Here is a 26378-nt window from a genome sequence, read left to right as displayed (position 1 = left end):
CCAACTACCGGCGGTGGTTGGGGGGTTATTTAAAAAAATAAAAACTCGTTTTATATTTCCACACAAAGACGCGTGATATAGCCTACCACTCTGCGCTTTGAGAGGGATGTGGGACACGAGCAGGAAAGAGACCATCGATCTCTTTATGATATCTTCGTGTTTTCTACTTGATGTAAATTGGTCTGAAGAGCGAATTTTATCCTCCACAAGGGCGAAATATTTAGGCTATGTTTGAGATTCCGCTACCAGAGAAAGTGAAACTAAAAATCACCCGCGCGTGTGAAACGCGCTTTACACCTAAACTTGATGCGCCCTATGTCTAATATAACAAGCACAAACTGTGTTAAAAAGAATTTGACATGCAAATACAAATGTAGGCTCTCTGTCCTACAGCGTTTTTCTACTTTACCACAGTAAAGAATACGAATATAATAGGCCTAATTAAAAGCGAACCAATGAAGAAACGTTTATAATCCCTTTAGAAAATGGGTGAGACGTGAGCGAAGATTTGGAAAAAGAAACATAATCGATTAGTTTATTTAATTATAGAATATCGAATAGGTTGTGCGATTATTCTCTAAAATAAAATCTCCATGTCCTGGTGCTGATGCGGTGACGCGTTCATGTAACCAGAGACGCTGCCAATAACATACAGCTGTCACAAAGAACCGGCAAAAGTAATGATTATGAATGTGTCAAATATATCAATGAGACATTTTAATAAAATAACTAATGGAGTAATATTGTTAAATTCGCTGATAATCGGGTGACCAGATCGCAAACCAGAATTTAAAGCCGACAACGCTATGGGTTCACGCACAACTCTCTCATTCGTTGTGACGTTATAACATTTCGTCTCGTCTCGTTTTGGTCAACGAAAATGAAGAGACATTTTAGCATAGTTTTTATTTTGTAAACCACATTTAGTCTCGTTTTTATTCGTCAACGATATTGCATTATACATGTATTTTAGTCATCGTCACATGACCAGCATTTATGTCTCGTCTCGTTTTCGTCAGGTGATAACGGTTCGTTGACGACAATATTTCGTCATAATTTTCGTTGACGAAACCAACACTACGCAGAGCATCTGTGTTGTACGTCACACGTAGGCTCACTATTGGCCGACGCTGGTCATGTGTGTGATGTGTGTGATGCGTGTGACGTGCAACACAGACGCGCTGCGCTAAAACACTACGTGAAATAACTCGAGGCCCTTCGAGAGAAGGAAATGAATAGTGGAATAAAGTCGTTATTTTGGGGGTTTTTTGCGCACAAAAAGTATTCTCGTCGCTTTATAAACTTAAGATTGAGCCACTGTAGTCACTTGGACTATATTAACGATGTCTTTAATACATTTTCTGGGCCAGCAAGTTATAATGTCTTAGAAGCCTATGGAGTAGTGATCCAGCTCTCAGATTTAATCAAAAATATCTTAATTTGTGTTTCGAAGATGAACGAAGGTCTTACGGGGTTGGAACAACATGAGGGTAATTACTGACAGATTTTAATTTTTGGGTGAACTAACCCTTTAATATGGTTATTCTGGTCAATAAATAAAAGCTACATTCAGAGAGTTTTGGTGGAGACATGGGTGACAGACAAGTTCCTAAAAAAAACTAATGAATTGCATAATAATGCATGGTTTCAATGCAATGCAATAACAAAATAATGTTAAGAAAATAATGTAGGAATGACTTCCTTGTCAAGAATTAATCAAAACTATGCAAACCACCCACTTAAAGTTGGTGACTCGCCTACACTTTTTGAAAAATGTATATATGTATATTCAACCCGAATGCATTAAATGATCATAAAGTGACAGTAAAGACATAATATATGATACTAATAAAAACGTTCCTTGAGCATCAAATCAGCATTTTAGGGTTTTTTTTCTCTGAAGGATCATGTGAAGACTGGAGATATGGCTGCAAAAATTCAGCTTTGCCATCACATGAATAAATTACATTTTGAATGTATAATAAAATATAAAACTTTTACTGTAACCAACCCCAAATTATTGAATCTCAGTTAGACGTTCAGCTAGGAACTTCAGAACTCCGTGTGACGACATTCCAAATGCCCCACTAAAAATGGCTAAATTCATTGTTATGAAACAAAGAATTTTATCCGAAAGCAAAATGCTGTTTTACAACCAGTAATATAAATCAGGGACATTCAATTTATTTCTCAATGTCCCAGGCACTGGCAAGTGAAGTTAATTTGGATAAGTAGTAAATATGACTGCCAACTTTTGATGAGAAACCAATAATCCAAACCCTGAGACAAGCAGTGCTGCAGAAACAAACACATTTCCAACGGCCCATGCTGTATACTTAAAGCCAAAATGTGTCAAAAATTCAGATATATATAAACACACACTCATCCCAGTCCGCATTCTTAATCCACCCACAGCCCCACAGGAAGCAGCAGACCTCACATTGGACACACACCCACACACCTGCTGACATGTGACAGCTTGTCAGAAATTAGAGTATATAATGGAAAAGTGAAGATACTCTCTCGCTCTCCATCTCTCCAGTCGAGCAGAAATGGAAGGAATATCTCACACGCTCTTGTCTACAGCCGCTCAAGAACATTCATCTCCGCTAATACCCTCAAACTAGAGAGATAGAGACCTTTTATGTGACCTCACCCCGACACCTTATTCAGACATCCATTACTTACTTTCACTTTAATGATCTTGCTCTTGAAGTTGTTGAGGACGACGATTAAATCATCAGCTTCGGCTGGAGAGTCTGTACCATCGTGACTGCGAGGAGCATTAAAATAATGAACAGACATATCAAGTGAAGATACAGAAGGACATTAAGACAGACAGATGTCTAACACGCCATAATAGGGTACCTGTAGATTTTGTAGATCTCGTCCGACCTGCCTTTCCGCAGTCTGAGCATCCAGGCTCCTGGGTTTGCTTTCAGCTGGAAATAACCCTGTTAAATATGATACAGAAAGGGACAGTGATATAAAATATCCCCACAGAAAGGGACAGTGACGTCTGAGACCATTTTTGAGGCATTTATTCCCCAGATGAGTCTGTGACGTCCACTCACCAGGTTGGCCATGACGATGGTGTCGACTATGACAGGTTCGGAGGCTGTACCCAGAGTGAACTGCAGCCCACGAGGTGGCTGACCAGTCGTTACGTCAAAACAATGACCCTCCAGTAATAAATATTCCAACTCGTACTCAGCAGCCACGACACTGTCAACCTGCACAGAAGAGGATATGATGTCATTATTAATGAACACAATAATGAATATTTGCCTATGGTTTAATAAATTGTGTAATAATATATACACATAAATAAAATGTATTTGGTAGCGTACAAGAAAACGATATTGGGTGTTTGTTATAATACAATAACTGTGCTTTAAAGAAAACTTCTCATTCAAAGTAGTGACAGCCTGATATACATACACACACACATATACACATATATACAATATGCATATACACACACAATATATATATATTTACACACATCACCCATAAGTCATCCCATGTGTTTAAGAGAACAAAATCATCACACACAAAATATTTGTAATAACAAATGCTGCAGTCAGGGATTTTTTGGTACATCATAAATGACTTGTTGACTTGTGCCTCAGAGCATGCAGATAAAACGCAATAAACTCTGTCATGCTATCTTGCATTCGAATGCCTGGAGTTTGGGAATGCAGTCATGTGAGATACTTCTGGGATGTCATTATACCAAATCATTCTGATGACAGACCTTGGCTCAGACATTTTAGAATGTTTAAACCAATATTTGCAATGCTATACAATAAAATTGGTCCGCTGGTTAGTCCAGTTATCCAATCACATCCTCTATTGAGCCAAAGTCAAGTGAGTTTTTTGTTGCGCATTGAGGTATTTATTCGGTAAATGTGTTTCCAACAGTTTATGAGCAGGTCTTATCGGATAAAAAAAAAGATCAGCCTCAACTAAAAGCATGCGTTTTTTTATGCGCATTTTTAGAATTTATGCACATTTTGGCATTTCCATCTAGCAATTTTTTTATACAAAATAGCAAGATGCCCATAAAATAGATGGATGGATCAATGGCTAATGAGAGTGATGAGGATTCTTACCTCTTCAAGGTATATGTTATCCAGATCGTAGCGTGTGTGGACTGACTCAACCATCCAGCTCTCGGGAGTGTTCAGATTGAGAGTAAACAATGGCGACTGAGGCATATCCAAGAACTTAGCTATTGGACCAGGAGCAAAGCTGCTATCTGTTAAAAACGAAATCTCCGACTCCAAGACAAATCGATAGAAACTGATGGAAAAAAACAAATCATGGTGTTGTTTTATCATAAACATAATATTATCCAAACACCAAAGGCTACACAAAAATTTTAATATATCTTGTCGAATCACATGTCACTGTAGCCTGTAAATTAAATTCAAGTAAACGGTGAAATGTGAAGGTGACTCTATGTGTTGTCACAGAGACAGTTGTTTCCCCTCTAACCTTTTCAGTGGGAGGTCAGAGAGCTTGGACTGGCAGTTCATGAACACTCGCAGGTTGACGTTGACCAGCTGCTTCAATACCTGAGTGAGCAAACAGGAAGTGACACGAGTCAAGGTACAAACAACCAAATGAACCCGCTCTCACCGACGGCTGGTCTCAGATGCAGAGCCAATGCAGACTGACTGCTGATTGACTGTACCTGTGAAATGTCACAGAGGGAGACCACATGTCCTGTGATGACTAATGCAGGTATATACACAATATGTAGGACAAGCAGGACATGATTCTGGATCATCATCCTTTGGTCAACATTCCTGTCAAATAATAATAGCTCTAACATAACCAAGGGGTCAAAATTGGGCTGGATAGCATTGTTCAACCATCTGGTTGTACAAGTACCGGTAGCTACATGTCCTACTTGTCTAACTCATGTTAAAGGGATAATTCACCCAAAAATGAAAATTCTGTCAATTACTCTTGAAGGGGGTGGATTGGAATCCACTGCTGCTTCAATGTACAGTATATGTAATGAGTGATTATAATCAAGGTATTAATCAATATTTTTCCTTCTAAATATCAAATGAGTTGAATGACTTCTCTAGAGATTTTACTTTGTTATAGAAGTTACCAGTGTGATTACTGAAATGTTCTTTCATGTATTCTTTAATGTCTGTATTTGATATCTGAATGCAGTAATAGCGCTTGCTTATTTAGCCTGGCTTCCAGAAATGAAATAGGGACTTGTTTTGTTTTTGAGAAAGATCTTCAACGTGTTAAAACATATAGGGGTCATTGAAGCCAATAGTTTAAGGGACCAGTTAAAGAACTAACTTACTTTCCAGTTAGAACGCATTATCTTGATGTTTTGAGAGGACTCTCCTGTTTATAGTTAAGAGCCTGGCCAAATCCAACCTTGGAAAAGCTGTGTGTCAGTGTGTGTGTTAGTCTTCTTGGTTACAGGTTAAGGAACCACTGGCATTATTGGAGATTTACTGAGTTGTTGTTTCGGGACATGCTGGCACCCAGCAACCCAAATCTGCGACCAGGAAGGTCACGACGTGCCTAACTTCAGGGTCTGAGTGTCAGCTGTATAATCGATGGAGATATGCTTCAGTCTATCTGTATATGTGTGAAAAATTACTATGTTTATCTATTTCTTAGCCAATCGGAAACTGCAACCTGAATCAAGGACGTAGCTTAGACCTTGGTGAAGGGTATTAACTGCTGTGATCTTAACTGTAAGTGGGGCGGCCTACGAACTCCTGTGTGAGTCTTGAAGCTGACTTCTGCTGATGAAACTGCAAACTATCTTCAGTAAATCTTTTCTTTAATTTATTATAATTCTGACTCCAGGTCTTCATTCATCATATCTGGTTCTGGGTCTTTGACTGTAAAACCCCTTACACTCTCTCCTGTTTTTTCCAAAGCCATAAGACACGAAACACAAAAAATTAATAAAATAAAAAAATTTAATAATTGTTTTTTTTATATATTAATAAAATCTGAGAGATTTCTGTCCCTCCATTTAAAGTCTATTCATCCAAAACTCTGACGCTTCAAAACGTTAATGAAAAGGTCGCTAAAAAAATCCATATGAATCAATCCATATTAGAGTGTTCTATGTATGTTCTCTGATCAATGATTATATTTAAATAAACGCTTAAATAAAAATTAAAAAACGTTTCAGAAGACTAGGATTAAAGCGCTCGATTCACATGGGTTTCTTTTCTGATCTCTTTATGAATGTTTTAAACCGAGTTTTTGGTGAATAGACTTTCCATAGAGATTTCATTAAAAATATCTTCATTTAAGTTCTGAAGATGAATGAAAGTCTTATGGATCTGGAACAACATGAGAGTGAATAATTGATGACAGAACTTTAACTTTGGGTAAACTATCCTTTTAAGTGAAGGTGTGCCCATGTCCTCACCAGGAGGAGGGGTGCCAGTTTCTGAGCATCTCTGGTCACTGGATCCAAAACAGCTACAACATCGAAGTACACTTCCTCTTCCTTTGGTCTAATCTTCACAGCACTGTAAAAAGGAAAAAGTTGACAAATTAATTCTGAAGATTTAAAGAAAGTCCTGGTATGAGGAAAAGTGACGTACCTGTATCTGTCTTCTGCAAAAGTGTGCTCGATCCTTGCCTCACCTTTAGGCTGGGAGGACAACAGGGAGTCCACCTTCATCACCAGATCACTAGCTCTAAATCACAACGAAACATTCAAAACAAACAGATTGAGTAAGGCCCAAAATCTACTCTACGCAAGAATGAATGCAAATGTGTCGTCGCAATCAGAAATGTCAGAACACAAATTGATTTTAAAAGAATCTTGCTGAGCAAGTTAGTTCTTTTTTTTGTTAACGTATATAGCTAGATACCTGATTAACAACAATAATTTTATTGGCACAGATATTTGATCACAACCTTTTCACCCCACTGAGTAGAGGTGTGAGTACATTCTCTGATTCTCTGAATATTCTTTACCTTCGGATTTTGATGCAATTTGATTAATTTGGAACAAATAAAACACTGTGGAGGAGAAGGATGCAAAATCAGGAAGTAGAAAGCATAAGTATTTGTGCTGGTGTTTGAGAACAAATCGCTTGGATTGATCACTAAGAATCATATGTTATTAATGGTTTTCTAAAGTAAACAAAAGACATCCAATTATGATGAGTTCAGGCTCTGTCACAGATTTAAAGGTTGGAGTTGTTCAAAATATCCTGCAAAGCATGTCAATCCTTGAGTCTATATATTCATGTCCAAAATTAACATCACCACGAGAAAAACAAAACAAATGTGCATAAAAAATAATAATATATATGTAATTTAAAAGATTTAATTGCACATTTAGCTTTTTTCAGATTTATACATTTATATATTTATATATATATATATATATATATATATATATATATATATACACATATATATATATATATATATATATATATATATATATATATATATATATATATATATATATATATATAAATAATTAATTATTAATTTATTAAATTACATTTAAATAAATGATAGCATTTTAATAATTACATTAACTTTATCTAAATATTAATATATAAATATTGTTAATATAAGAAATATTATATGTAATGCTGAAGTAAGTAAATATATATTCAGATTAGATTTAAAACAATTTAAGGTTGAAACAAAATTAAATTGGAAATGGGCTTAAAATGTACCAGACATTGGCAGCGGTGGCAAAATGTTAATTTTATTGACTGTGTATGAGGGTTTTATTTTTTCTGGCTAATATTGACAGATCTGAAATCAGAAAAAAAAAAAAAAACACCCCTACTCTGTGGAGTGAAACAGAAAGAATTCAAGTGTTTGAATCTGGGTTTCTTGATTATTTGTAGTGTAATTTCTTGCCATTTATTTTTGATAAATCACTTTTATTGACACATATAACAGAGAGGATAAGCAACCAGATTTGAACCAGTATTGCCCACACAAGCACCATGGCTAACCAAAGCTGAGCAAAAGGCAAAGTTTGTTCAAACTCTCACACAGAGGCCTAATGCCAGAGATTCTAGCGCTGATAAAGACAATGACTGACTAACTCTATTATAGCCAACACTTCAATAATCAGCCCTCTAAAAGTTTACTGAGAGGATAATGAACATGGTGTCACTGTCTCAGTCTGCTCTTCCAGTAAATACACATAAAACGCGACGTTTATTACGTCTCCGTCTTCAAGGCAGACCGACACACTTCATTAAGAGGAAGTAATTACTGCAGAAAGTACATGTGTTAGTAATGTGAAATGCATCGTAATCCTTCCACAGTCCTGCACTGAAAGAGGTCTGGAGCTCTGCTATTGGTTATACATGCAAACCGCAATCCTTTGAATACATCAACAAAAGTATATGTAACTTGTTTAGCACTGGATTGGTCTAGCATACCTGTCCTCTACCATGCCCAGCTGTTGAATTTTGCCCTTGATGCGCTCTCCTGATGTCTTTAGGATAATGCTCTCTAGAAGCAAAAAATCATCCTGGTTAAAGACCTCCCCTTCTTCCAATGGACCAATGATCTGCAGAGGAAAAACAGGAAGCAAAGTAAGAAGAGCTTTCACAGTATCAGAAGTCTTGCTATACAGTCATTTGGACAAATGTCTAACTTACTCTTCCGTTACTGATCACAGCCCTCTGGCCCTTCTTCAGTTTAAGGACATCCTGGCAATAGGCAGAGTGAGCCAATAGGAAGTTCACATTAGAGGACTCATATGCACTCTTAAACAGAGGAACATCCATGCCCTGTAGTGCATAAAAAAGCAGAGGGATCTGGTTACATTTGTTCTATATTAAATTCTGCAGTTTAAAAGTGACATTTGCAGCAGCAACAGTGAAATAACCCAGAGCACATAATCCATCACAACTGTAAATGAATTCCAGGAGAGCTTATTTTACCCCGACAGCAAACTCCGCAATGTCACTCCCACCATAAAGAGCCTGTGCCGTCTCTTCTTTAGCCATTTTGGTGATGAAGTTTTTGGCGTTGTTGGAGGTTTGGGTCTGCATAGCTGACCATATAGCTCGAGCAATCAGGCTCTTCTCATTAGACGGGTCCTCGCTGGGATTATTGATCACTCCTAATCGTACATTATTACTGGTTTTCTAAAGTAAAAACAAAAAACAAATTTTGATTAGTTCAGAACGTTTCTTTTTCCACTCTTTCCACTTTTTCTAATTAAAGATAGGAGTTGTTATATAAATATAATTGGAGCTGTTATATAAACCGATATAAATAGCATGCTAGGTTAAAATATCCAGTGGTGTTACTGATAATCTAAAAATATAGATTATCAAAAAAAAATTAGATGAAAAAAATTAAGAAAAAATGTTGCCATGGCAATTAACTGAAATAAATTACTAAAATTACTGAAACTGATCATTAAAACTGTAATAGAAACAAAATAGAGCTAAACAGAAATATAAAAAAACTAATAAAAATTATCCAGCAAAATGTCAATCATTGAGTCTACATATGCATGTCCAAAATGAACATTCACCATATGCCAAGAGAAAAATATTCCTAACAATGTGCATGCAGCATGAATAATAAAAAATAAAAAAATGTAAAGTTAAATAAATACAAATATTTGTGCTGAAATGTGCCTCTAAATATATTTTAGATTATATTCAAATAAATTGTAGTTTATTTTAGTAATTACATACATTTGTATAAATATTGATTTACAGACACATTATTGAGATTTAATGCCACATTGTGTAAAAAAACACATTTAGATTAGATTTAAAAACAAGAGTAGTAACAAGACAATGAAATTGCCAGTAAATGTCCTAGTTCTTCAGACAGTGGCAGCTGTGACAAAAAGTTCAATCCTGTAATCACTGTGTATGAGGTATTATCTTTTACAGCTAACATTGACGGAAGTCAGTGACAATGGCCTACCATGTGACGTATAGCATCATACAGCAGCTGTCGTCCCGAGGGCTTGTCAAAGTCTCCTACTACCCAGAAAGTCACTGGACGGATGATGCCATCATCTGCAAGTCAGTGAAGAACAGACACATGGGCTAAAGGAAATTACATAGGCGATACATGGCGTTTCCTCATGCAATCTAAAAAGGTGAGTGAAAATGATGTGAGAAACTGAAAGGATTGTCTCGCTTGTCTTAGGTTTTAACAATCCAAAAGGTGTATCTGAAGTGCCCAAGAGGCACACAAAGACAGACAGGCAATTTCAACCTAGATATAAACCTGTAAATGTTTGTAAAAGAAAGGTATTACAGGGGACCACAGGATAGAAAGAGATTCTCTTTCATCCATCACACAGTGACAGTTCGGACAGATGACAAATGCACAGCTGTGCGTAAATCAATAGCAAGCTTCAGAAAACTTCTTCACTTGGTTAAAAGAAAACAACCACAACAAAACTAAGATGGTAATTTGAAAACTTGCAGACACACTTAAAAAGGAATATTCTGGGACATTTACATCAGTGGCATGCTGTCAATAATTTAGAGGAAAAAAAAGGAATGGAATTTACAGGAATGCACTTAAAATGGAAGTCTAGCAAGCACCACTGCCAGACTTCCACTGCGTCCTACTGTCATGTTTATACCGTCAAAACAACGTTATAGTAAAACAGATATTTTAAATATTTAAATGTTTTTTCAAAGATGTTGCACACTGGCCTGCTAGGCTGCCTTCTACTATAATTGTATTCCCATGAATGCATTTCCCATTTGTGTGTACACAAACTGAGACAAATTGTTGAGTCAAAATTATTTCCCGTGGTAATCGACAGCATGCCACAGATGTGGTACACAGACATTAAGTTTTAAATAAGCCAGAATATTCCTTCAAGCAACAGAGAGCGTTATGTTAATGAAGGTAATGTAGGCGTTTTCTAACAATATTTGCACTCCAGCACTACATGTTTAGATGAGATCTATGAGAAGCGGCAGTCAGTTAAGTGACTATAACAGCTCAATGCAATTACCAGAAGCATCCCTGGTTGACATCCCTGAAAACAGCATTCAAGAAAAAAGAAATGAAGAAGCAAATAAAAACAGACAGATATATTTAGTGGTACACAGACAGTTTTGAAGTGTCTAAAGCCAGGTGTTCACTGCAATTTATTCTGTTCTTCACAAGTGTTGCCTGTCAGATTATACAATGAGGCCTGGTGAGGTTAAAATAATCTTGGTTAAAAGCCAAAGCAGATTGTATGCCATTAACAGTCTTTTATGTCAGTCAGCGTCAAATAAATATCAGTCAAGACTTTGGTCATAATATACAGTGTTGACTGCTTGATTTGAGTTCGTCATCTTCATTTACATGTGACTGCTCATTCTCAGAAATGAACTAAAAGACTATTATAACGCAAAGGGAACACTAAATAATGAGATATTTGTTGCATATCATATTGAAAACAAGTTAGTATCAACTATTTATCAGTGAGCATGTCACACTTTTTTAACCGGGACTGCCAATTTCTCTTAAGACAAAAATCTTTGATGAATTCAGAAATTTGTCTCAGACGGCAAAACCTCAGAGTTCACCAGGCAATTAATGTAAGATGGACAAAACAAGCCAGGAATTACAGATTTCATTAAAGGCCCCATAGAGAAACCCTCCATTGTTCATGTTTACATAGGCCAGAGATCAACAGCAGGTTGGAGGAATAGCATTTCTCAGCATTTCAACTACCCCCTCACCTTTCTTTGTCATGTAGTTCATGCTGTTGGCCACCGCTGCGTTCTTGTCTTTGGTGTCCAGAAAGAGGAAACGTGCATATTCGTCGATAAAATGATTGTCTGGAAAAGAAAAGACTTGTTTTTTTTTGGAAGTCAGGACATGCCAAACACTTGGGGAGAAAATGAAAATAAGGTTGTGCTTTGTTCTCAGTTAGAGGTACATTCACATTCCTAATTGAATCCAACCAAAGTCATTTTGAATGCAGCTATTTCTGAGCATTCAGTGCTATTTGAGTTCAGATTGAAATGAGTCTTTCTCAGCTTCCTGCAAGACTGCAAATATACTATTCAAAAGCTATTAAAATTCAGTTTCATATTCCTCGCAAAAACAAAGCAGTCTATGAATATCATTGCCGCAGTCTCATTTGTACGTCTTTGTAAATAAATGGGCTTTCAAGAACAAACAAGACATTTAGCACAGAATTCCCAATGAGGCAGATATTCATTCCCGAAAGCCTGTGAGAGCACACGTGTTGTATATCTCAAACTAGCTCGTTTACAGGAAAAACAAAAAAAAATATGATTCAACAGAAAAGAACGGCAGAGCAGCAAAACACTGAGAAAACACAATTTTGTTATGAGCACAGTCAGACAAGCACTCACTGGTGGCAGAAAGGTCCAGATAATTCCTGCTGGTGCTCAGGATTCTGGAATTGATCCGTGGGACAACGTTGGGCTGATTCATGATAAAATCCACCACATCATGGTCACTGTTCAGCTCACCCTGAAAAGATTATGGAAGCATTAATAAATACACTGACAATAAATAAGCGTAACCTGTACTTCAGATAAATGCAAAAATATATGCATTAATAAATAAACTCTCTCTAGATAGATAGATAGATAGATAGATAGATAGATAGATAGATAGATAGATAGATAGATAGATAGATAGATAGATAGATAGCTCTTGCCAAGTGACGATGGGTTTCAGCTATTTTCGGAACAGTGCAATAACATGTGGTACTTTTTAAAGTAATGTTCCCTAAAAAGGACACCACAGAGACTATGGGTGACAGACATTCAATTCTCACCAGATAGACAGTGCGCTGAAAAAAGCTGGTGGTCTCCAGGATCTTGTGCATGACGACTGTCTCCAGTTCATCGGGGTCTAACTGCTCACGTTGTAAAGGCATTCCATTATACAACACCACGGGCAGCGGGCCAACACCAGTCTGTTCATAATATGCCTTTCCCTCCTGTGGAGACATAGAAGATATTACCTCAATAAGGGTTATAGTTACTGGTAGACAGACACAAAGAGCTATTAGCACAGGAAACACCTCTGGCTGACAGTCACAGAATCTCTACAGTTGACCAAACATTCGGTCTCTTTCGGCATGACTATGACATCTGAGATGGGATACTGCTGAAATATTCAAAGCACACACACACACTAGAAAAACAAATCTCTCACTTTTCTGTTGTTGTCGTAGGCAGAGTCAGGTCCCAGGATGCTGCTGATCTCTACATAGGGATATCTCTTCTCCAATACACCCACTACATGCTCAACCTTCAGTTTGCCTCCACTGGGAACTTTGCTCAATATCTGAAAGACAGAAGATAATCACAACACATCCCTACAAGACAGTCATTCTACTGTGCTGTTCATTAAAATCATTTTTTTGTGTGTGTTTTTAGTCCACATCTGTTAGATATACATGCCAGTGTGTTCCTAAACAAAGACAAAATTCACTTGAAGCTGATATACTTTAAAAATGTATACTCTTTTGGAAAAACAGACCACAGATTCTGAGGACTCATCCTACACTCACTAATTTTGTCCAATCAAATGCTTGAGGCAATCAAATGCAATCAAATTCAGAATGAGAATGTCCCTCCCCCCAATATCCCACTACTTCTGACTAGCAATAGACTTACAATTTAGGACTAAATTAAGCGAGTCATCGTGAAGAGGCAAAAACAACGCAAGAAGTGCTCAAAATACGAAGTTCAGGCATTGTTAGAGTAGCATAAGCCCGATAAGGGAGGATTAAAGGAAAAGGAAAGAAAATTTTTGCTGTTGGACAGTGCTGCACTTAAGTGTACTAAAATTCAAACTGCAATACTTTTCAGATGCGGCTGTTATTTAAAGTCGGAACGTGTCTAAATAAAATACAGATTTATGTGAAAGTAAAAATTAAAAATAAGCAGAGAATCTAAAATAGCCTTATCTTGTGTCAAATAGTAAACTGAACAACAGGAGAACTGGATATTAAGAAAAAAACACTTGCATGCTCTTGTCGTATCAGACTGACCACTTGTATAATACCGACTTATTTTTTTTTTTTAAAGGGGGGGGGGGGGGCTTAGATGCAATTTTATGGGAATAATCTCCATGCAGCATAGAAATAACAACCGTATAAAACTGTAATCTGTATAAAGTGTAGTTACATGACGATGTCAATCCTAAAATAGTCATAAACACACAAAGAATGGAAAACTCTTATCTGTCTACACTAAATTGTTGTTGTATGAAGCACTGGTGATGATGTTGACTTACAGATATGATAGCGTCAAAGGCCATTTGGCTGTCTACGTCATCAGCGATATAGTTGAAAGCTCGAAGTAGAGCAACACCAGCATCCTGCATCCCATCAACATCATCAGAATCATTCACCACAAAAACCACTCCAATCCTGCCGACAGAAACAGAGAAATTACCAGAGAAACACTACAACTCTACTGACATGTTACAGAGTTGACCAACCATTTTAAGCCTATAATGAGAGAGTTTATATACAAAAAAAATCCCTTCAGGTTGATTAAAGGAATGGTAAACCCAAAAATGAAAATTAGCCCATGATTTACTCACCCTCAAGTCATCCTAGGTGTGTATGACATTCTTCTTTCAGACGAATACAATTGGAGTTATATTAAAAAATGACGTCGGATGTAGGAGTAGCGTAAGCTTTGACGCCTCTCGCGGTTCAAACAAACAGGGCTGGGCAGTCGTTACGGGCCGTTCATGTCATATACACCTAGGATGACTTGAGGGTGAGTAAATCATGGGCTAATTTTCATTTTTTTTGGGTGAACTATCCCTTTAAATGAGTTAAAAAACAAAAAAGAATTATGGGGCTTTTATGTCATATTTTATATATTAAGAGCCAGAGAAAAACAGTTCAATGGAGGGGTGAGAATGATATCGGAAAATGACCAGATTTGCCCTGGATGTATGTTATATTAGAGATAATGACTGAGGGAGTACCATGGCTCCTATGCATTGTGAGCGTGTGCGTTACCACTGTGCCCAAGCTCTGACATTAATTCACAACTGAAAAATGAATCATGTTCTTGTCATAATGTTCGGCCTACTTTGAGACTGACCTGAGTGGGATGTTGTTGCTGTAAAACATCTCAGCCACGCTGATCAGCTCGGCCGTGTTCTCATGGGTCGGATCCAGAATCATCACCTGTCAGAACGACACAAGCACACGATGTAAAATGATTTGCAGAATTCAGATCTATGTGGGGTTTACACAGCGAATTGTTAATGTCTGAAGGAAATTGTGACACAAAGCAATGTTTTTTACACAGCACCTGCGATACTCACCAGATTATGGAAATTCTTGCGGATCTGTCGAATGACTCCTGGAAAGGTGGGCCGCAGTAGCTCCTGCACATTAGAGGGCCAGGACGCATACTTGCCATCTGTCTCCAGGTTATTAATCCACTGGAGAAAGAGAGAAAGTGGGATTATTCTCTATTATCTCTCTCTGAAAACAGGTTTGCGTAAAAAAAAAACATGGCTTACGTTGACAGCAGGGCTGCGGATGTCCACGGCATAGTCAGAGTCTGAGGGCTGGACGTTGAGTTTGAGGATGTCGTGGATGTAGGGTGTGTCAATGAGCAGACTACGTAGACCCTCCATGACCCTGGCCTCATTCCTCAACACGTCAAAAATGCTACAAAAACACATGATAAACATCAACAAACACACCTCACTTTATGGTAAAGGTTGTTTTTTTTTCAAGAAATTAATGCATTTATTTAGCAAGGATGAATTACACTTATAAAAAGTCACAGTAAAGACATTTATAATGTTACAGAAGATTTCCATTTGAAATATAGCATGTTCAAAAGAACAGAATTTATTATATATATATATATATATATATATATATATATATATATATATATATATATATACACACACACACACACACACATATATATAAATAATTACCTTCACATAAGTAATTACATTTTAAAATATATTAAAATAGGAAACAGTTATTTTTTATTGTAATAGTATTTCACAATACTGTATTTTGATCAAATAAATGTCATGGTGAGCATACATTTTTACAGACACCAAACTGTTGAGCCTTAGTGTATGATATTATAGTCAAATATTATTATTGTTTTTCTTATTTTTGTTAAATATTTATTATCATTTAAAACAAATATTTTTAGACTTTTGCCAATTATATATACTAAATATAATAAAATAATATAATAATTTATTGTTGAGTTTATGATATAATACAATATAATATAATTCTGTTAAATATACAATATTTTATAAATGGAGTTGTTAGAAATCCACTAACAAATAAAAGACAAACTACTTTATAAAAGAAAACCAGTTTCTAACCTGAAAATATCCTGCACATCCAGGTCAATATGGAGTCCATTTATGAACAGAGCAGAGTCTCCTGGCTGGAGACCTAACGTCCCCTTAAAATACTAAAGGAGACATGAGAACATGGGACATTAGGTATGACACACTCATAATTGGCTCTAATATAACCTACCAAGCCCTGTGGGTTGCAAATCCCTGAATGAAACATATGTTTCTATCACTTCATAGAGCAGAACAGAAGTTGAAAGAGATGCTCAATATGATCTATAATTCAAAAAGACTTTTTTGAGCCTCAGGCCATTTCCACTCTATATATTCATGCTTTTATCTGTGGCACTCATGTTTGTTATTCACTAAAGGCACATGCATTAGGGCGAGGGAGCTCATTAGAGAAACTTAAAGAGCCTCTATTCGTCATGTTTCCCAGCGTGCAATTACAGTGAGGAATGAGGAGCAGGTCCGTTACACGTCCTCATTACGAGAGGCAAGAAACAGCTTTAATCACAGAAAGGAAACGACCGAAACAATGAACGAAGCCACATATAAACCGCATTTGGTGCAATTACTTCATTCATTTCCTTTTTCGGTGACAAAACAAAAGCATTTACACACGTTCCGATACAGAGGAACGGGAAGAAAACAAGCAGAGAGGTGTAGAGGAATGAGTCTCCATTCCATTACCTCCATACAACCAAAACACTTTGCAACTGACATCCTTACATTTTTTAACACCGGTTTTAATATATGGGAAGAGAGAATCATCGTAAAGACTTTTCTTGGTGAATTATGAGGCAAAAACAAAGACTTGACTGGGCTTCTTTGAATCCATTATCTCAGCGGTGCAGACGAAAAACATAGTGAATGAGAATACCTGCTGAAGCAAAAGCTTTGAGAAAAGGACTTGAGGGGAAAAAGGACAAAGGTGGCCCTCACCTTTTGATTTTCCTCAATCTCCTTACGGATCTCTGAATTAACCACTGTTTTTGTTAAGGACCTGAGAGAGGAGAGAGAAATGTGAGCTTTTACACTGAAAATGATTCATTAGTTCATCATGGCGATTCATTATAATCAAACCTTGAATGCACGCCTAGCATAATCTGCATAAAAATGTCTGTGCTGAGGGTTTTAATCAACGCTGTTTAACTAGATACAGATGAGATCGCTTCCACTGACGTCATGCAAGTCTGCATTCAGAAAGCTTTGAATTTAAAAAAAAAATAACTCTCTCTTTAGAGTCGCTGAGTCAGAGTTGCAGTTAATTGCTCTGGGCGAAACATGACTGCATTTTATCCTCCGTGATGTCAAGGATCACTTTAACAAAATAGCATTTTAGTGTGGTAGTGTGGGCAGCATATTTTAAATGCATTTGCCAAAACAAAACAAAAAAACATCTGTGGCTGCACTGTCTGGGCCAAATAAAGCATATTATTTTCATCATAACTGCTGACGGGTCATTTTTTTTCTCCTTAAAGTGTTAATTAAACCTCTTGGAAGGCAGTTAAGTCTCGTTTCCTTTCAAAACTTCCAGCTCGGAGTAGGCTAAACTTTCTAATGACTTGAGCGGTCTGCTGCCAGAATTTATGAACTGAAAAGCACTTACAACTATAGAGCCAATGAGGATTTAAAAAAAAGAAGAAGAAAAAACACACGGAAAAGTAGCTTTTTAAAGTGAAATTCACACCAACTTCACACCACACATAAACATGTTATGTCACACCTGGTTAGAATACGGTTTCATCCATTTACTGCTTTTGCTAAAAATTAAATGCTGTGCAAAGTGGCAAAATCTCAGCCAATTAGAACATATTTATTGTTAAAGGTGCATTCATGCCATGCCGTAATTACTGTAATTACGAGATTACGGCTTGTAAATGTTCATGAGCTCATATAATTGATAATTACAACTTACAAAATGGGAATTCACTGAGAGCTCCGACTTATACCACATGACCACTATGCCACCTGACTGCTGCAGATTCATTTTGGTGTTGATAGTGTTTCCTATGGTTTTGGCATAGAAGCACATACAGTGAGGAAAATAAGTATTTGAACACCCTGCTATTTTGCAAGTTCTCCCACTTAGAAATCATGGAGGGGTCTGAAATTGTCATCGTAGGTGCATGTCCACTGTGAGAGACATAATCTAAAAAAAAAAATCCAGAAATCACAATGTATGATTTTTTAACTATTTATTTGTATGATACAGCTGCAAATAAGTATTTGAACACCTGAGAAAATCAATGTTAATATTTGGTACAGTAGTCTTTGTTTGCAATTACAGAGGTCAAACGTTTCCTGTAGTTTTTCACCAGGTTTGCACACACTGCAGGAGGGATTTTGGCCCACTCCTCCACACAGATCTTCTCTAGATCAGTCAGGTTTCTGGGCTGTCGCTGAGAAACACGGAGTTTGAGCTCCCTCCAAATATTCTCTATTGGGTTTTGGTCTGGAGACTGGCTAGGCCACGCCAGAACCTTGATATGCTTCTTACAGAGCCACTCCTTGGTTATCCTGGCTGTGTGCTTCGGGTCATTGTCATGTTGGAAGACCCAGCCTCGACCCATCTTCAATGCTCTAACTGAGGGAAGGAGGTTGTTCCCCAAAATCTCGCAATACATGGCCCCGGTCATCCTCTCCTTAATACAGTGCAGTCGCCCTGTCCCATGTGCAGAAAAACACCCCCAAAGCATGATGCTACCACCCCCATGCTTCACAGTAGGGATGGTGTTCTTGGGATGGTACTCATCATTCTTCTTCCTCCAAACACGTTTAGTGGAATTATGACCAAAAAGTTCTATTTTGGTCTCATCTGACCACATGACTTTCTCCCATGACTCCTCTGGATCATCCAAATGGTCATTGGCAAACTTAAGACGGGCCTTGACATGTGCTGGTTTAAGCAGGGGAATCTTCCGTGCCATGCATGATTTCAAACCATGATGTCTTAGTGTATTACCAACAGTAACCTTGGAAACGGTGGTCCCAGCTCTTTTCAGGTCATTGACCAGCTCCTCCCGTGTAGTTCTGGGCTGATTTCTCACCTTTCTTAGGATCATTGAGACCCCACGAGGTGAGATCTTGCATGGAGCCCCAGTCCGAGGGAGATTGACAGTCATGTTTAGCTTCTTCCATTTTTAATGATTGCTCCAACAGTGGACCTTTTTTCACCAAGCTGCTTGGCAATTTCCCCGTAGCCCTTTCCAGACTTTTGGAGGTGTACAATTTTGTCTCTAGTGTCTTTGGACAGCTCTTTGGTCTTGGCCATGTTAGTAGTTGGATTCTTACTGATTGTATGGGGTGGACAGGTGTCTTTATGCAGCTAACGACCTCAAACAGGTGCATCTAATTTAGGATAATAAATAAGTGGAGGTGGACATTTTAAAGGCAGACTAACAGGTCTTTGAGGGTCAGACTTCTAGCTGATAGACAGGTGTTCAAATACTTATTTGCAGCTGTATCATACAAATAAATAGTTAAAAAATCATATATTGTGATTTCTGGATTTTTTTTTTTAGATTATGTCTCTCACAGTGGACATGCACCTACGATGACAATTTCAGACCCCTCCATGATTTCCAAGTGGGAGAACTTGCAAAATAGCAGGGTGTTCAAATATTTATTTTTCTCACTGTAATTCTGAGGACATGAACAGCTCCGAGTAGAATGTCAAGTGTTGTCATCTCGTAAGTACGGTAATTACGACATTACATGAACGCAGCAAAAATACACAGCTAAGTGGAGCAGGATTTCGGACCGATGATATTTCAAAACAAAATGTCAAACTAAGAAAACAAACACAAAAGGAAACAGGAATTTTTGATGCTTCATCATGTCTGGTTAGGACTGTAATAGATACACAGATAGTTCTTTACCTGGCTTTGGTAGGGAAGTTCTGGCTCAAATCCTTCATGACATTGAGAGCGTCCACAGAGGGAGCTGCCAGGATACGGGCGGCAGTCTGAAAGCTGAGATCTTGAGGAGGAGGATAAAAAGCTAATGTTATTCAAACTTGCATTTCAGCTCTTGAAATATTCAAGGTCTCATTTGAAATAGCCATGACCTGTATACGGTATGCCAATTTCTCTAATTCTACATAAAATTAATTTGATGTGCCAAAGCACTTTTACAGTACTGTTGGGAACATTGCATTCAACTGTGTGTGTGTGTGTGTGTGTTGGCTCAGAGGTTTTGCTAAATGTGACTAGTCTCTGATGAGTTTACCTTGATAGAGCAGTAATGAGCTCTGGACTAGAGGGAGTTGTGTTTGACAACCGCACAAGCCAGCAGAACCAAAGCTAATTAAGAATGTGGAAACGGTCCGTTTGCATATCGTCAGAATGAGTATTGAGCAACCCGAGTGCTCCTTTAGTCACAGGTAATACAATAATTGAGTTTGAAAGGCCTTGATGTAGTGGAATTATTATAAGTGTGCCAATTATACATTTAAGCAATGGCAAGAGAGGCTCTGCTACCTTAACCGTGTTAAAAATGCAGCAAGAGAAACTGTTCAGTCTTCCGCTTTAATAAAAAACACTATCATCCAACAAGCAGGCATTAAATAAAAATATCATAGATGCCAGCGATGCCAGCAGTTCCACCAGTTCAGAAACACCCACCCTGCATCTGCCAAACTTTAAGTGGCGCCATCTCATTGGTGCTCTCAACCAAATGGTTCCGGAGCTCCTTCAGCTGTTCCTTAAGTTCAGGATAAATGGTCCTGACAAATACAACAATATGTGCTATCAAGATCTATAGTTATGTAATCTCAAACATAAGCAAGCATTTTAGTCAATGGAGAGTTCGGTTTATGAAAAGTTAATTTACTTGAGTTTGCCAAACAGAAAGCCTTGGACTTCATCCACAGAATCATTTTCACCTATTATGGTGGCATTCGCATCAGCTCCAGCTGTGAAAAGTGGAGAAAAGAGTTTGCTAATTAAAAAGATTTCTGTCTTTAAATTATACAAATATCCAATATAAAGACTGCTATCATACCCTGAACTTGGGTGTCATCTTTGGCTTTGTACTCTTGGTTTTTGATGGCCAGTTCCACTCCATATCCAGAGAGGTGCACTTTACTCTTGCTGGGGTTCTGCATGGGTGATAGAGTATATGGAAGACTTTTTTAATCTTAAAATGAAAAGACAACATTCATTGCATTTGGATTTAACATATTTTACTTTAATGTATGAAGAGTTTTGATCCTTACAGAGAGAAAGTGCCGTAAAACGTAAGTGATCAGGCCCTTGTTGGCTTTGGCCAACATCAACTGATGGAATCTGGAGAATTCTTTGGTGCCCATCTCAGCATAAAGAATCACAACCGGTGCATCAGGATTGGCTGAGGGGAATTTGTGATCACCTTTGAACAAGTATGGCTTTGGCCTAAAAAGTAAAGAAAAAAAATAAAAATAAACAGTTGTTTAGGTTAGCTATCATGTCATTTTTTTGTATAAGAGAAAATGTATGTTTGGAAATCTGTTTATAAAAGTACAAATATTAAATGTACAATAGTCTCTCAATTAATATGAGGACATGAAAACCACATTTACAATAGTTATAATACAATGTTAAAAAAAAAAATGTTTATGTAGTTTTAGATGGATTTTGGAAGTCCAACATTTAGACTTTCATTTGCTAGCATCTGTACAAATATTTAGATTTAACATAATTTATGCTTAATAATTCTAGCATTACAAATCTGAAAGTGCATTATTTACTTCCTGTCCCAATTAACAACATTTTCAGGCATACCAAAGATATTATCCATGTAAAAAGGAATTTTGTGAGTCACTCCACCAGATTAACTAAAATATTTTGGTGGAAATTGGTAAATTCATTCAATGTTTCTTCAGTCATTTTTACTTGAGCTTTGTAGGTCATGTTACTCACCGTTCTAAGGCATTATCCAGCATGACTTTAAGTCTTTCAGTATCGCAAGATGTCTGTCCATGTACGTTGAAGAACGCTTTACAGCCAGACGGAGGAGGCTCATTAGATGCGATCTACATGGACAAACAGCACATAACACGTCGAGTCAAACCGGTTTTATCCAGATTTACTCTGAGTTTACATTAAACAGCTGCGGAGAGGCATCACTCACCTGCTGGCTGGAATGGACGGTGGATGAGTAGGCCCTCAAAGATAAGGCGAATTTCAGCAGGTTAAGCTGCACTGGGCTCAGCAGCGCACTGGCTCTCTTCAGGATCAGATCGTAGTAAGCCAGATCCGTGTCTGAAATATAGACAACAGTGCTGTAAACTGATTGGCCATCCACATTTCAAGAGCAACAACACAAATAATGTTGGTGCAACTGGAACTATTTTTATTAACTGTAATAAATTAATTTTAAAGAGTTAGTTCAAAACCCAAAAGAAAATTTGCAATCTGTCATCAATTACTTACCCTCATGTCAATACAAACCCATAAGACTTTATTTTTATTGAAATCTGAGAGATTTCTGTCCCTCATTTGAAAGTCTATTGACACAAAACTCTGAAGGTTCAAAATGTTCATATAGATTGGGGTTTAGCGGTTTAATCTTCTGAACAAGTTTGCTGAACAATGTTTATATGTGAATAAAAGCGTGAATTACATCTGTTCATCATTTAAAGCGATAGTGTTGCTTCAGAAGACTTGTATTAAATCGTTCAATTTGTATGGATTTATTTTATGATATCTTAATGAACGCCTTGAAGCGTCAGAGTTTATGGTGAACTGACTTTCAATGGAGGGACAGAAATCTCTCAGATTTCACTAAAAAGATCATCATTTGCATTTCAAAGATGAACGATCACGTTAGTCAAGCTCGCAGCAGCTGACTCTCAGCTGATCCACATCTACCTATAGGAATACGACGCCTATCACCGTATACATATATAAGCTCCTTCAGTATTATCAGCATCTATCGCGTTTCTCAGGAGCTAATTACCCTCCTCCATCCCCAGCTCCTCCTCTCGTCAGTCAGGATTTGGCCTTCTGATTCCCCTTGAATCAGAATAAATTTTCGAATTATGTTGTACTTTAAAATCTTGAATGAATGATATCTGCAATACATTCATGTTGGTTCTGTTCTATTTACCCTAAAGGGGGGTTATTGCTGCTCTCCCTGCTCTTATCCATGCTGGGCTACATGGATGCGCAGGGAGTTCTTGCCCAGAACAGAACCATACCGCCAATCCAAACTGTATGCTAATTGTCAATCGTATTTGACGATAGTGGTCCTGACAGAAAAAGTGTTATGGTGGGTTGGGAACGATATGAGGGTGAGTGACTGATGTAAGAATTTTCAATTTTGGGTGAACTAACCCTTTAACGTTTAATATAGCAAACAACTGCATAAAAGTATGCAATATTTTAGTATATGATATTCAGTACAACAGCACTCTTGCACATGTGATATTACTTAAATCAAATATAAGATCTCAAAGGCTTCATAACAAATAAGCAAACAGGCTGACAAGCCTTTGCATGAGTAAGAAGTAAAAGTAAAACATAGGATTCATATCAAATATTACCATCATGTTCATTCTCAATATTTTGATTAGCTTCTACAAAGTTCCAGAACTTCTCCTGACTCTCTTCAGCAAGAAACTCACTGTAAAATATAATGCCATTTTTATTAATAGTAAACGGGAAGATAAAATTATATATTAAACATGCTGTCATCCATGATGCTGTCGTTCAAGCTAACCTGGTCTCCAGCAGGAGTGGTGTAGAGGGCCATTTAGTGGTCAGTGTTGTTGTAACGGCTTTTGAGTCCCCATTGACAGAGTTGACAGAGACCAGAGCCAGCAGTGCAGCACACAGCATCCACATTTTCCCACAAAAGCCTGAGAATATGAAACCAGTTAGTCTCTGCTGGAAGAGGGGACTCACAGAAGTAATAGCACACCAATAATGAGTAGGTAAACATTTCAAATATGAAAAGGAAAGTGAAACAAACTTTGAAACTGTTCCTTTAAACTACATTACATACATACATCAAATTGACATCATAAAACGCATTTACATATAGGGTCTCACAAGGGTATTCAATGTTAGCATTCATATGTTTCTGCTTCGAATTGTATTTCACTTCATTTGACAGCTTGAAGAGGACAGCGCGATCTAACTCTAAGCCAATCAGAGCTCTCAGCGTGGACATTAAGATTAGCGTCATCCAATCAGCGTTCTCGTCGAGCTGTAGTTCCGGGTTCTTATTAACTTCCTGCATTATAAAAAAATATTTCAAAAGCATATTTTACGAAGATAGATGACATTTTTATTTATATCGTCAAACTAGCACTCAAATAAAATGAAAACACACTGAGTAAAAACAACTGGTATAATATTATGACATATGTGATCATAATGCGAACGATTTATAAAGGGTTATACAGATTACGAGAATGAGGTGCGATTTAATTGAAACACAATTAGAAAATAATATCAAGAAACGAATCTAACAAGAAGAGTCCAGCGTTTAAATGAGCTTTTCTTTGTAACGCACTGCCAGTATGTTACCTGTGCAAGCATGACTAATCACATACATTTGCTTCGACCCAGTTGCAAAATGCATGTGACGTATTCATACAGACTATTATCGCAATAAATGTAATGCGACAGAATTATTCTGAGGTTAAAGTGAGTAATCATACCAGAACCGGCTTCTGAATCTGCTTCGTGAGTTGCCATGTTTGGACGGTGTAAGTGGTCCATTCTACGGTTCATGTGTGGGTCCTGCTCTCTGTGCCTTTCAGAAAAAAATTGCATTAAGCATATGCAAAATACCATATCATACTATGAGTGTCACATTAACAACTGTAGTAATAAAATATAATATCTTATGGGTTGACACATATCATTAATATGATTAAAGAGAACAACATACTGCAATGTTTTTCGCTGGCTATACGCTAGACAGCTTATGCGTTATAGACGCCATTTTGGCTCAAGAAGACCGCGCAGGAGCCTTTAAAGGCATAGTTCACCCACTCACTCCCAAGTTGCTCCAAACCAGTATGAATTTCTTTCTTCTGCTGAACACAAAAGAATATATTTTGAAGAATAATAACAATGTATAATACAAACATCAACTGTTTGGTTACCCATATTCTTCAAAATATATTATGTTTCTTACTTGTGTTCAGTAGAAGAAATACATTCTGGTTTGGAACAACTTTCAGAATTTTCATTATTGGATGAACTATCCCTTTAACTGACTGATTTAAACGTGCAAAAATGGAATTTGGATTTTTAGGGACAATGCGTTAACGACGAAATGCATCACTGTTTTGCTTTCCATCGCTCTGTGTATGATGCCTATTTTCGTGCTGCTTTATTTTAATACGTTTTTAAACAGCTGCCTCACTACTTTATTCCACTGACACACCTACAGTGTAGCCTATTTTTACATTTACATTTTATCATTTAGCAGACGCTTTTATCCATAACGACGTACAAATGAGGAGAGCAAAAGCAATCACATCAACAATAGAGCAACAATATGCAAGTGCTGTGTCAGTCCCAGTTAGTCTAAGTACAAGTATCAGGGTTTTTATTTACTTTTTTTATAGATCCCCATAGAATAGTAAATGTTAGTATTAATGGGTTAAGTATTTCTATATAATCCATATGGTTGGGTAGATGCCATGAAATTTCAAGCAGTAGCATGTTTAATTTGTGTAAAAGTACTTTTAAAATATATAATGTAACCAAAGATATTAAATATATATATATTTTTTTATTCATCAACTACTCATTGATTGTAAATTGTACTCATGTAGGCCTATTTATTGATTGTTTCTACTGAACACATTGCTTGGGAGAACTGACAGTATTAAACTTACTTCACATTATATCCCTTTGCTTATCCATTAAATTAGAAAATCATAACATTGTGCAGATCATCTTATACCAAACTGATTCTGAATTCACTGATACACACATTTGTCAGCCACACACATCCTTTTATGTTCCCTTGTACACTTAAAGATTTTTCATACCTCATGAACTCAAATGCACCTTGTGCAAGTACTGTATAACTCACCGTCCCTT

The 26378-nt window shown here is 37.2% G+C and overlaps 1 protein-coding gene across 5 annotated transcripts in view; it reads right to left on the bottom strand.

The window, feature by feature from the left end:
- uggt1 (UDP-glucose glycoprotein glucosyltransferase 1) overlaps nucleotides 1-25053 on the bottom strand; it is a 33055-nt gene extending 8002 nt beyond the window's left edge. For 2 of the 5 annotated variants that reach the window (XM_084119314.1, XM_084119318.1), the window contains exons 1-31: nucleotides 24980-25053; nucleotides 24034-24172; nucleotides 23858-23937; nucleotides 22444-22574; nucleotides 22233-22345; nucleotides 21551-21725; nucleotides 21337-21433; nucleotides 21166-21247; nucleotides 20958-21058; nucleotides 20214-20313; nucleotides 17275-17335; nucleotides 16354-16445; nucleotides 15511-15661; nucleotides 15310-15429; nucleotides 15084-15169; nucleotides 14257-14392; nucleotides 13171-13302; nucleotides 12788-12952; nucleotides 12357-12477; nucleotides 11715-11813; nucleotides 9943-10037; nucleotides 8937-9143; nucleotides 8652-8783; nucleotides 8430-8560; nucleotides 6609-6704; nucleotides 6431-6533; nucleotides 4501-4580; nucleotides 4116-4305; nucleotides 3075-3233; nucleotides 2869-2954; nucleotides 2689-2773 (exon numbers count right to left, since the gene is read on the bottom strand). In XM_084119314.1, coding sequence (XP_083975440.1) covers nucleotides 2689-2773; nucleotides 2869-2954; nucleotides 3075-3233; nucleotides 4116-4305; nucleotides 4501-4580; nucleotides 6431-6533; nucleotides 6609-6704; nucleotides 8430-8560; nucleotides 8652-8783; nucleotides 8937-9143; nucleotides 9943-10037; nucleotides 11715-11813; nucleotides 12357-12477; nucleotides 12788-12952; nucleotides 13171-13302; nucleotides 14257-14392; nucleotides 15084-15169; nucleotides 15310-15429; nucleotides 15511-15661; nucleotides 16354-16445; nucleotides 17275-17335; nucleotides 20214-20313; nucleotides 20958-21058; nucleotides 21166-21247; nucleotides 21337-21433; nucleotides 21551-21725; nucleotides 22233-22345; nucleotides 22444-22574; nucleotides 23858-23937; nucleotides 24034-24172; nucleotides 24980-25052 — 3618 coding nt within the window. In that variant the 5' untranslated portion in view covers nucleotide 25053. Of the gene's footprint in view, nucleotides 1-2688; nucleotides 2774-2868; nucleotides 2955-3074; nucleotides 3234-4115; nucleotides 4306-4500; nucleotides 4581-6430; nucleotides 6534-6608; nucleotides 6705-8429; nucleotides 8561-8651; nucleotides 8784-8936; nucleotides 9144-9942; nucleotides 10038-11714; nucleotides 11814-12356; nucleotides 12478-12787; nucleotides 12953-13170; nucleotides 13303-14256; nucleotides 14393-15083; nucleotides 15170-15309; nucleotides 15430-15510; nucleotides 15662-16353; nucleotides 16446-17274; nucleotides 17336-20213; nucleotides 20314-20957; nucleotides 21059-21165; nucleotides 21248-21336; nucleotides 21434-21550; nucleotides 21726-22232; nucleotides 22346-22443; nucleotides 22575-23857; nucleotides 23938-24033; nucleotides 24173-24322; nucleotides 24450-24979 lie in introns of those variants that run through there. The other 3 variants (XM_084119316.1, XM_084119315.1, XM_084119317.1) reach the window with 3 other exon arrangements.
- Between the last annotated feature and the right edge of the window lie 1325 nt (nucleotides 25054-26378).

Source organism: Abramis brama, assembly GCF_963993115.1.
Source record: "Abramis brama genome assembly, chromosome: 7".
NCBI lineage: Eukaryota > Metazoa > Chordata > Actinopteri > Cypriniformes > Leuciscidae > Abramis > Abramis brama.
Note: the sequence above shows the minus strand (reverse complement) of the source record. Positions and strands in the feature narration are given on the sequence as shown.